Source organism: Ipomoea nil, unplaced genomic scaffold, assembly GCF_001879475.1.
Source record: "Ipomoea nil cultivar Tokyo-kokei standard unplaced genomic scaffold, Asagao_1.1 scaffold2922, whole genome shotgun sequence".
Classification (NCBI taxonomy): domain Eukaryota; kingdom Viridiplantae; phylum Streptophyta; class Magnoliopsida; order Solanales; family Convolvulaceae; genus Ipomoea; species Ipomoea nil.
The window spans coordinates 283467-296328 of record NW_017619350.1 but is presented as its reverse complement, the minus strand read 5'-3'; the positions used below and the strand labels follow the sequence as shown (position 1 = coordinate 296328).

Below are 12862 nucleotides of genomic sequence, written 5' to 3'. Positions count from 1 at the left end.
TCGAGTATGCGTATCAAAAGTAATATTAAATACAAATAATACTCACGCGTGGATCTGCCATCACAACACAATAGTCAATGCGTTATCTTGGAGCTTTTGACTTGATTATTGATGTAATTTTGCATTCCGACATAACCTCAATGTAAATAATAAGTTTTTACATTGTAATTGGATCCAAATTCTGCAAGTTGTATTGTTATTCTAGTGCTATAGCTATTAATAATTGTACTTAGATATCAACTAAATACTTAGATTAATAAGAGCATGCACATCAGAGGAAAATATGGGGAGAATACACTATTTTCAAGAAATTTATAATGCTTTACATGAATAAGAAATAAAAAAAGAGAGAAATTTGGGGAGCAACTGCAAGGACCGAGTTAATAGCAGGATGGTGGGACTTAGCTGGAAAAACAACCAAACGTGACAGCCACAAGGCTGTCACGAGTGCACCCAGTGAGCGCGTGCACTGCACGCGCACGCTGGACACGTTAAGCCATGATTATTATATTATTATTATTTTTAATTTTGAATTCAGTTTTTACTTTTTTTTTCTCTCTCTCTCCCCTCACACATTATATATATATATATATATATATATATATATATATATATATATATATATATATATATATATATATACACTACCCCAAAGATAAATATGTGGTTTAAATATAATTAAATTTGAGATTGTTTTTTCACTATGTGGTTTAAATATAATATACTAGAATTTGGTAGGGAATAAATATTAGGGGTAATTGTTGAGCTGGAGCCATTATATTATATAATTATTAATAGAAGTTGGGAAGAATATAATTATTAATAGAGGAGAGTATTGGAGAATGCACGTAAATGTGTACACACTACACAGTGTAATTTGAGAGAAACGAGGAATCAAAGTAAAATATAACTTTATTTTCATGGTCATCGCCAGCATGGAAAATTCGAAATGCGATTAATTTCAACATTCCAATAATTAGATTACCAATGAAAATTTAAAAATCTATGTTCCCTTTTCAGTGATTTGTTCGTGAGTCAAAGAATTAATGTGCACAGACGTACACTTTTGGTGTGCACAGCAATAAATGCTTTTCTAATTTATTTATTTTTATATTATGGTTACTTGATGATTAATAGCAATAATATTGGGATTAAAGTAAAATCGTGCAATCAGATCTCTTTTATGCGTTGTATATTCCTGAGTGGATAATGATGAATTAAATTCAAAGACTTGTGATGAGGATATTCAGTAAAATTTAACAACTTTAATTTACGAGCATATATGACAATTAAGGTTGTTTTTCAATAATATGAAATTTTATAAATATTTCTTAATATTATATACTCGATTGCCGTTTATATTTGTTGGCAATCGTTTGAGTTCGTAAATAATACGAAGTATATATAGTATATTATTTATGTATTTATATGATATATTAATTTATTATTTATGGTATGTTGAGCAAAAAACACTAAAAAAAAAAAAAAAAAAAAAGTAGTAAGATTTGGTGGGGCAAGAATAAGAAAAATATATATATTGGGTGATAATTAATTGAAAGGTAATGAGTAAAAAAAAAAAAAGAAAGGGAAAGATGAGCGGTAGAAGCGTAAAAGGGAGTTGAATATGGAGGAAGAAATAGATCGAATAGAATCCTATTCTTTGGCCTTGGCAATTGGCATGACTCCCACACATTTATTCATCTAGAAACGGAGAAAAAGGGAAGCGGTCGACCTTTTCTTCTGTAGCAGTTACGTTGGAGAAGCCGGAATATAATAGAATTGTTTGTTTGTTTCCCCGCTTAATTGCTTCAACTCATATCCCCCACCCACCCTATCATCCATAGTCACAAAATCTGCATGGGTACCGTTCTGCAATACTTACCACCTTCCATACCCCATTATCAGTTACTACTTTTTTTTTTTTAATTAATTATTATTTCTATAATTTCATTTTTAAGCACAAATCTCATTCTCTCTATCTTAATTATTTTTCCTATTCCTTAAAATCACCCTACCCACCCCGGGCCCCAAACATTTATCTTCTTCCTCTCCTCTCCTCATATATAAACTGACCAACCCCTTTCAGGTTTATCCACCTCTCTTCCTTCTTGCGTTCTTTTTTCGCTCATTCTCTGAATATTTATAATAATCTTGGTCATGGCCATTCAGGCTGAGTGGTGTTCGGAGAATCCCGTGTTTCTGTCGTCCGACAATGCATGTGCTGCCGGACTTGATGCTTTTAGTCGGCTGTGTTTCCATCCTCCTCCGCCGCAACAACCACAACCACACCACCACCACCAGCAGCAGCAGGAGGTTCATTTCCTTGAGCAGAGAGTCAATCAGAATTTTGGAAATGTTATGGCTCCAATGCATCCCCAACAAGTCATGCCGGATTGGTTTCCCCTCAATCTTGTGACCGAGTTTGAGAGACAGAAACTGGATTTGGATCGCTTTATCTGTCTCCAGGTAAAAATAATCTATCTATGTTTTTCTGATTTTTAATTAGTTTTTCTCCATCCTCATATCATATCTCTTGCTCTGTGTATTTAATTAATTAATTTATTGGCGTGGGGAATGAATAATATAATTTATATATTTAATTTGTATGGTTATTATGAAACAGAATGAAAGGTTGAGATTTGGTGTTCAAGAACAGAGAAAGGAACAAGTGGGTTTGATCCTGAGAATGTATGAAGCAAAAATGCAAGTTTTACTGAAACACAAGGAGGGAGAGTTAAGGGTGGCGATGAAGAAGAGGTCTGAACTTGAAAACTTGGTGAAGAGGCTGGAGAGTGAGAAGCAGGCGTGGGAGCAGTTGGCTAAGGAGAAGGAAGCAATGGTGGCGTCCGTGAACAAGACGTTGGAACAGGTGAGAGTGTCTGCGGCGGAGGACGCAGAGTCGTGCTGTGTTCATGCTCATGACGACGACCATGATCAAGTACTGTTCTTCCTGGATCAAGGAAACGAGGGGGACCAATTGCAACCTCCTACTTCAAGTAATTTGGTGTGCAAAAGCTGTAATCTTCGGGGTTCGTGCATCGTCTTTCTGCCTTGCAGACACCTCTCTTCATGCAAACCTTGTGAGGCCTTCCTTCATTCATGCCCCATCTGTCGAATGCACAAGAAAACCACTATCCTACCCTTACTGTAGAATCAATTATTCGATCATCATATCCATAGATTATGATTCATATATATCTATGCTGCGGTTGCTAGCTAGCCTGGCTGCACAAGACTTAATTGTTAAATTTTAATTACAAATGACTAAATGAGGAGATTCTAATGGAGGAAATTTTATTTTATTACTGTTGTAATTGTTTTTAGGCCTTAGCTTTAATAAATCCCAGGAGGCCAGGCCGGCCGGGATAATTAAGGTGCAGAACCAATTAACGTGAACGTCTCTTCTCATCTATCTTTTTCATTTGCTTTATATACTGTTTGTTTCCCTTTTTAACTTGAATTGGTAGGGAAACTCATTCTTCTTGATTTGATTATTCGTATCATCGCTTGCATCACATATATATATTTAGTACACCGTACTCCCCCCACTGTTTTGAACCGTGAAGGAAAAGGTTGAATTGATAGAAATGTCAGCATACCATATACATACATACATACATATTATGTCAGTATCGATAGGCCTGTTTTCTTCTCCACCTTTTTCCCATAATATTTCATTATTTAATGTTGCATGTAGTCGTAGGTGTGAAACCACAAGTACAAGAAATTTGGGTGATTCAGAATAGGATTTTTGTGTGAGAAAAAAAAATGAAAAGTAAGGAGGTTTATCCAATAAAAATTGTGATAAAATTGAGTGAAGTGTATTCTAATCCCCAATTCAAATGGGACATAATGTCCTTTCTCCCGTGACTGCATCACAGGCTCTCGACGTAACGTTTTGACTTGTACAAAAAGAGGGCCTAAGAAATCAAAAGGCAGGATTCTTTCATCTTCATTTTTTTATTGTTATTATTCATTTTTTTTAAATGTAAACTAAACGTACGAACAAATTAATTAAAAATAATAAAAAGTAGAGGTTAAAGGTGCAGATGAGGGAGGGGCACGGGAATCTGGGATACTTTCTTCTTTGCATGGTTTGCTTTTTCAGATTTTGGATGATGATGACGTAAGATTAGGGGGAAAGTGTCCCCACTCATCTGTGTTGTCACTGTTGGGTATATTATATACACACACACACATATATATATATATGGTCATGTCATCGTAATCACAATTCACAACAAATGGCCGGCTTAGAGCCCTATCCTATGATGTTTGCCCTACTCCCAAGTACATACTCAGGCATCACTTTTTCTAGGCGGAATTGATCACATTGTTAACTTATAAATAAACACAAAATTTCATGATCTTTGATTTTCAACAAGAGTAATTTATAAGTCTTTCATTGAACCAATCAATTATAAATAATTTAAGTTGATTTATATCTTTTGACATTTTACAGACTATATTGCACTTCAACTTTTATCTTTATAATATTGCATATTATTATTAGTAGTGTATATGGATATCTTGTTCATTTTAAAATCTCAATGACTTTAGACAAATTATACTATAAACTATTGATGGATCCTTAGTAATAGTATTCAGTCGATGAGCCTAAACAATCAATTAGGTGAAATACTCGACCAATAACAAATTTTATTTTGGACCATGACTATAAAGTAAAACGACTTCGTATCATTTTAATAACACTTCAGTTTCATTTGACAATATTGCTTTGTTTTACTAGTTTCATTTTTTACAAACACTAATTTTATTATAGCAACAATAAAGTATCATTTTAATTATACTACAAGTTCATTTGACAATATACATTATTATATGAGCTCTATTTTTTTAATTTTATTTTCCACACACACCAATTTAATTATAGTGACGTTGAAGTATAATTTTAATTACACTTCATGTTCATTTAACAATATATGTTATTGTACGAATTATGTTTTTTGTTTTATTTTCTACACACACTAGTTTCTTTATAGCAACATTAAAGTATCATTTTAATTATACTACAGTTTCATTTGACATTATACGTTATTATATGCATAAACTCTGTTTTTTAGTTAATTTTTCACACACACTAATTTCATTTTACCAACAATAAAATATTATTTTAACTATACTATGGTTTCATTTGACAATCATATTGGACATGGTCCACATAACGATGTGTGGACTATGGTTCACTGTATAACAGCTGCTAGGCCAATCGACCAACCAGTGGTAGACCAAAGGGTTGCCAACAAGAAGAGATTTACAGGGGCGTCAAAAAGATATTTAGAAGATCCGCTACCAAATTCGCTACGGTTTTCCGTTTGCTGTTTTAGAAAATAGGTACCGCGTTTTAGGAAGAAAATCTAAGCTTAAATTAAGAAATTTTCATTTTCTAAATTAGTAAATTATGGGCGTCAAAAAGATATTTACTTTTTTTTACGATAGTATTGACCTGCCGGCCAGCTATATTGTAATCGTAAAATCAACAACTATAATTTACATTATATTGTAACTTATTGATAAATGTTTATTTTTACATATTAATTGATAAATGTATACGGTATAATTATTGATGACTTTAGGTTGAAGAGGCAAATTATTGTGTGGATCATGAATGCAATATACATTTTTAATATACTAAAAATACATTATTTGTGTACTGAATATATATTATTTGATAATATATAAAAAATTATGTATTTTTAAATAATGTACTTTTAGTATATAAAAATGTATATTTTTTTGTTATGGTTCACACCAATATGTAGACCATGGTCCATAGAATAATGATTGGGTTGAAGAATAGCCTTGAACAGACTAACAAGGCTTTGCGAATTTCTCAAACTTAGACTATGGTTACCCTTTAACGGCAATTTATATCGTTCACCACGGCGCACATAGAAATGTGTGTTCAAGCACAAAATGCGCTCGTTTCAATTGTTGATGTCACCCCGTCTGTCCAAACGGCCAAAATCTCATTATGTGTATTCAGTTAAAAGTTTCTGTGTATTGTGTTATGAGTTTCTGTGTATTCAGTTAAGAGTTTCTGTGTATTTAGTTAAGAGTTTCATTGTATTCAATAAAAAGTTTCTGTGTATTCAGTTAAGAGTTTCTGTGTATTATGTATGTGTGTTCAGTTATGAGTTTCTGTGTATTCGAAACAGAGAATTTTTTTTTTTTGAACAATGGACCAAAACGACGTTGTTTTAGGAAGCGTGGGGGGAACATTGCTATGTGCGCCCTGGTGCACGGTATAATGATTGCCCTTTAACGACGTGGTCCTTATCCTCCAATGTACAGGCCTTGATTGGTCGAAGGAGGCCCAGATCCGAGACTGGGTCATGGTGATAGGACAATTGTTATACCATGGACCAGGTTTCATATTGCATTATGAATTCTAATACAAAAATTATGTACTTAAAGTTAATAGTTTTTGTATATGTAAACAAATAACTTGATAATTGTTGACACATAATATGATAGCTACAGGTACAGAAACTATTAATTGCAGGTACATAATGTGTCAACTGTCAATTATAGATACAGAATTTGACTTGATAATTGCTAACACATAATATGATAGCTACAATCTATAAGTACAAAAATTATCAACTGTATGTACAAAATGTATCAACTATATTTACAAAATTTGAAAATTATTTTTGGATAAAGATCTACAATGTAAAGTAGATCATGGTCCATGGTATAGTTGCTGGTGATGGAGGCCTGGGCCACCACTCATTTAACAATCGTTGGACTTGTATGAATAATTGAATATTAGGGTAAATTGTACCATGAATCAGGGTTTATCTTATAGTATGAATTTTGATTCAAAAATCATTTTTAGCTTATGTGTATTTGCAATTAACATATTTTATATTTGCAGTTAACAATTTATGTATATGTGTCTGTAATATCATATTATGTGCTTTTATTTTATTTTTTTAAAGTACAAAAACTAGGGATGTCAAGTTGGGTCGAAACCCGCGGGCCAACTGGGACGAATTAGGATCTCGAAATTTTGGCTCATGAAAATGCGGACCTCTTGGGCTTCTCAAAATTTATATATATATATATATATATATATATATATATATATATATATATATATATATATATATATATATATATATATATATATATATATATATATATATATATATATATATATATATTGAATCCAGTGCACACCCCTTAGTTAGCCGATTCCGTGAGCCCTCCCCCTGGTCGTTCATTTCTTTTGATGAACGGCTCAGATGGGGTTCCTTTAAATGCCCACGTGCACTGATTGTTTATATAGGTAGGGGTGTTTTTGTACTTTCTCTGTGTCTTTTATTATTTCAACCCTTTAATTCCGCTGGTTACCTTGCGTGTGGCAATAGATTTATATATATAGGCTTCGGATCCAGTGAGGTCCCCTAGATAGATGAGATCATGAGATCTCATCTTATCCATTAATTAAATTTCAATGGATGGACCAGGACTATGTTGTCCAATGGTACCCGGGTTGGACTTCCACTTAGAAGGTTGTGAATTCGAGCCTCAGTGGAGGCGTTATTAGCTCTTTGTGTTTCAGTAGGTTGAGAAAGTATATGAACAGATACTACAATGTAATAGAGCTAGTAGCATTCAAAAAAAAAATTTTCAAATTTCAATGGATGGATGAGATTGAAAGTCAAATTCTAATTAAATAAGGCTAGATTTTAACTAGAAGGGTGAAAGAGTAAATATAATATGGTGTTTATTTTTGGTTATAATTAAAATACAATCTTTACCATAATATTAGGCATATCAATGGTAAGAATTAATTATATTTTGTGTTGAAAGATTCAAACATATTATCAGCGGTGTAATCTAAAATTACAGAGTTTGAGAATGGTGTCTAAAATCGTGGGTAAGTGCGTCTTTAATTTTAATTTAGGTAAATACTACGTAGGTTTGTGCATTGTTGTGTAACGGCGTGTGCAAATTCGCAGTCGATACGTTTTTTTTAGAGTAGGGTCTATGCATTTATGGTGATTGGCGTGTGTTTTTTTTTTAATTTTACTTTAGTTTTAAAAAATTTAGTATGTTCTTGTGTGTGCAATTGTGGTCAACGGAGTGTGCAATTTGCTAAACATATGAATCTCCATATGGTAAGGCGTGTGTGCAATTATGTGGTAATTATGTAATTATGCATACAACAATTTATGTTGGGATCTCCATCTTAGCAGTAAATCCCTTTGGTAAACATATGAATCTCCATCTTAGCAGTAAATCACTTTGGTAAACATATGAAATGGCATTTGCTAATCATGTTCCTCATATGCCTATGTTGTGATTAGGGTGTGTGCATTTATAGTGATTGGCGTGTGTTTTTTTTTTTTTAATTTTATTTTCCTTCTAAAAAATTTTGTAGGTTCCCGTATGTGCAATTGTGGCGAACGTGCAATTTGCTGGCAAGGGAACTCTTTCTCATGGTTTTTTTTTTTTTTTTTTTTTTTTTTTTTTTTTTTTTTTTTTTTTTTAATGGTGGTGTGTAGTTTGGGGGAAAGGCGTTTGTAAATTGTTTATAATGGTACTTTATAACATGTAAGCCAGGGTTTTTTTGTTTTTTTTTTTTCAAGTGGGTTGTTCATTTTTTTGATTGGCTTGTGTTTTTTTATTTTTCTCAATGGAACATTGTAACATATCGGGTGGCAAGAATATAAAATGATGGTGTAAGCATGTATGGCAAAAGTTGGGCTTTTGCATTACATTGTACAGTCAATTTTAAATAGTAAACAAAAGGAACACATATTACATTTACTATAAAAAATTTTGAGTTTACATTTACGTAAATTGGGGTGGGTGTGTGCGTTTGTGTTACATGGCGTGTGCATATTCCAGTGTGTGCACAGTATCTGTTTTTTATTATTACTTTACTTTTGATTGCACAACAATGCACACGTCACCCAGTATTTTGCACACACCATCCAACACCAATGCACACAACACCATAGGTAATTTCTTAAGCAATAAAAAAAATCTGCATAAAAGTAACGCATTGGCCAAATGTTGTTACATTCTTTATTAAGAAAACAAAAAACTCGTCAACATAACAAATTTAAAAAAAAAAACATTATGCAAATTAAAGTCTATGATCTACTGATGCACAAACTCGTCAGCATAACGCACCCGCTACCGTCTGAGGTCCTCACGCTATCTGCACTTGTGAAATTTGAACGAGTCGAATTTTTATCACAACAAACTGGAATTTTTGTTTACACTTGAAATAAAAGAAACACAAAAGTCACAACAATCATCCATTAATGACCAACAAAATATTTACCACATTCAAAATAAATAAATAATAAAAACAAGAAAAACAAAACAAACAAACAAAATTTCTGGAATATTTCCAGTAAAAAAAAAAACAAAAAAAAAAACAAAAAACAAACAAACAGCAATCCAAAAAAATCATGCCCCAGTTAACACAAATGTCAGGAATATAGTGCAACAAAGAGCAACAACCATCAACGATTCATGTCTCTTCCTCTTATTATACACAGATAGTTAACAACTTTACATGTTAAGAGCGTCTGATGCAATATAATAAGTAAAATGCATTCATCTCACCTGAGCCAATTTGATAGAAATCTTCCCATGCAAGTCAGTAAGATCCATAAAATACATATCTTTCATGGACTTGATCTACATAAAAGTTTCACAGATTCAGTTGCAGGGTTAAAAATCCTTCCAGGCATCATAGAATATCCCTATCATAATACTTTCACATGACAACCAGACCACCAAATGGAACCAAAAAGAAAATGGAAGAAACAATATCACTAAGAACAAGAATTAAAAATACCATGGTCATAGAATGCAAATGCCAAAACTTTGTAGGTGCTAAAAAATAGAGAAGCTCACAAACAATTCTGCAACTCACTTGTATGCATTTCAGTTTAAAGTAACCATGGAATTCACACAACGTCAGCTTGTGTCTAACATCATCAACTAAGTCAAAGAAAATTAGAATAGAAAGACATTTTCCTATAGAAAACATAATTTTATTGAAGATGTTGAGATTATCTTATCCCAGAGTCCAGATTATTAACTCATTAAACAATAAAGAAAACAAAAAACGCCACACCGGAAACGCCACAAGCAAAGAACATGGAGTATTGCACACGCCTACGTAATTTAACACACAAACTCACCCCTACTCGGGAACTAAAATACCGAAAACAACACCCACAGTGAACCATCCTCCCCCGGAAACCCTAAACAAGCAGTATTTTGCATGTTTTATATCTCCCCGCGCAGATTTACCCAAAAAAAAAAAAACAAAAAAACAAAAAACAAAAAAAAAAAAAAAAACAAAAAACGCCAGTAACCCCAAACCGGAAACGCCAACCCGGAAATACCACAACCAAAGAATATGGTTATTGCACACGCCGACGTAATATACCACACAAACTCACCCCTACCTGGGAACTAAAAAAACGAAAACAACACCCACAGTGAACCATCCTCCCCACCCGGAAACCCTAAACAAGCAGTATTTTGCATGTTTCGAATTCCCCCGCAGATTTACACAAAAAAAAAAACAAAAAACAAAAAACCCCATTAAACCTGCATACCCCCACCACCGGCAACACAAGAAACGCCACAACCAAACCCATTACCCCGCATAAACCCGCGAAAAAAAAAAAAAAAAAAAAAAACCGCGCCTAAAACCCTAAAACCGGAACATATCACCCACCCCAAGCAACATAGCTCCCGGCACCGCCAACATGCAAACCCCACCGACCCCAAATGCACAAGCCAATCCGAACACACAAACAAACAACAGATGGGATACCTGGAATGCGAGCAGACGATCCACGCCTCGGTCGCTTGGGTTGGCGTGATGGAGTGAGTGCGTCAACCGAAAGCAGCAGGAGAGGACCGGACGGACAACGGCAATTGGGAGAGGAACGGACGGACACTGCAATTGAAGAGACGGGAAGTAATATATATTTAATCAACACATAAAATACCATAATTAGTGGTGTACAAGCCCATAAAATCTGTTATCAATTATTACACCTTAATAAAGACACCATCAAAAAGATAACAACACCCCCATATGCACAAACATCAAACGCACATGGCTTCCAAATCAGACAAATCTCATCCATCCAAAAAAATAAATAAACGTACCAGATCAAGCCTCACCACCTTGCCTGACAAAGGTAACCTCACCAGATTCAATATATATATATATATATATATATATATATATATATATATATATATATATATTCTAAAAAATTAAAATATTTTAATCCCTAAACACGGAAGAATCTAATATAATAATATTATATATGTATGTTAATTTATTAGAATATAAAATAATAATAAATAATGGAGTAATTTTTTAATTTGAACGTTGGCTAGCGGGCTAGGGTTGTATAATCTTAGCGCGCGGATTTCACGGGCCAGACCGATAAAAACATAATATGGTGTTGACACCTCTAACGAAACTGTTAATCGAAGGTACATAATGTGTTAATGGCAAATACATAATTTTTACCATGGTTCACAATACAATATGAACTCTGGTCCATTGTATAAGAATTGAAATATTGGCATTTTAGCTTGTTGGTTATAACCCGCAATTTAAAATATACTCTTCTATTTTATTATTATTATTATTGTTATTATTTTACATATGTTGTTTATTATTCATTGGTCAAAGTAATTCTTTATTTTTTGTCTCGTTTACCAAGTATTATTTATTGGTCAAGGAAAGTTATTATTTTTTGCTTATTTTCTGTAGTATTTTTTTAATTATTTTAAAATTTAATTTTTGTGCTTAATAATACTTCTAATGTAATTTTTAAGTATATGCATTTTATATACTAATACTAAACTTAACAATATGAAAAAGTAAATTAAAAATAACTTCAACCAAATCTAATCGAACTAGACACAAAAAATGATATAACATTATAACCCAACAATTATTTTGCAAATATGCAAAAACGTCCGGTGTTCTATCTCTTTTATCATCATCATCATATAATAATAAGTATAATACGGTGGAGTGGGTGTAGGTTATTGTATTGTGTGCATCACATCTCATTCTTCCAGCAGTGAGCTGAATTTTTTGAGTTGCACGCCAAATCTTTATCCTTGTATAGATAGATATTCAAATGTGAAATTAAGAAACGCAAAATTGTGAAATTCAAAAAAGATCGATGATCTAATTTTCATGGAAGAGTGACAACAAAATTATAGTGGGTAATTGAAATTAATTAATTAATAATAAATGAATTGAATACAAGCTGAAACCAAAATATGGAGCGGCTAGGTAGTATAGATCGAATAGCAAACCCCGGCCAGAGCAATTGCTAGTAGCGAATTGAAGATGCCCAAGTAAGCTTCTGAGTTATTAGAGCTAGGGACTCTATCCTTGAGGGCCTGACTACATGCATGAGGCTATGAACGCCCCCATGCAGTATAGCTTCCCATTGCTATGACTGTTCCGATCCGGGCAAGAACATATATAAACAAGAATGCAGCGCCGGCGAAGCCTGAAGGCCGGCACCACCATCAACAGTGCATCGGCCGGGTTGTAGACAGTGAATGATCGTATCCCAGTGGCAAACCCAACCTGCAGCTTAGCTTGTTCTTCTTCCCGGCCAATGGCTGCATGCAGTTTGAAAGCTAGCAAAAGCCGGTATGTAAAACACAGACTTAGTGGATGGATGAATTATAACAAGCAAAAGGCCAAAAGAATGAATTGAAGCACTATTATATTGCACTTGGGGTTACTGTACGTTACCACCTGAAACTTAAGACATTTAGCCCCGGCCCCAAAATTAAAATAAAATAAAAT

General features: G+C 33.5%; 1 protein-coding gene across 1 annotated transcript; it reads left to right on the top strand.

Moving 5' to 3' along the window:
* Positions 1-2099: 2099 nt before the first annotated feature.
* LOC109161307 (probable BOI-related E3 ubiquitin-protein ligase 3) lies at positions 2100-3410 on the top strand. The gene is made up of 2 exons (XM_019309642.1): positions 2100-2466; positions 2624-3410. Exons 1-2 carry the CDS (start codon positions 2158-2160, stop codon positions 3149-3151), a joined length of 837 nt encoding a protein of 278 aa, XP_019165187.1. The 5' UTR covers positions 2100-2157; the 3' UTR covers positions 3152-3410.
* The last annotated feature ends 9452 nt before the right edge of the window (positions 3411-12862 follow it).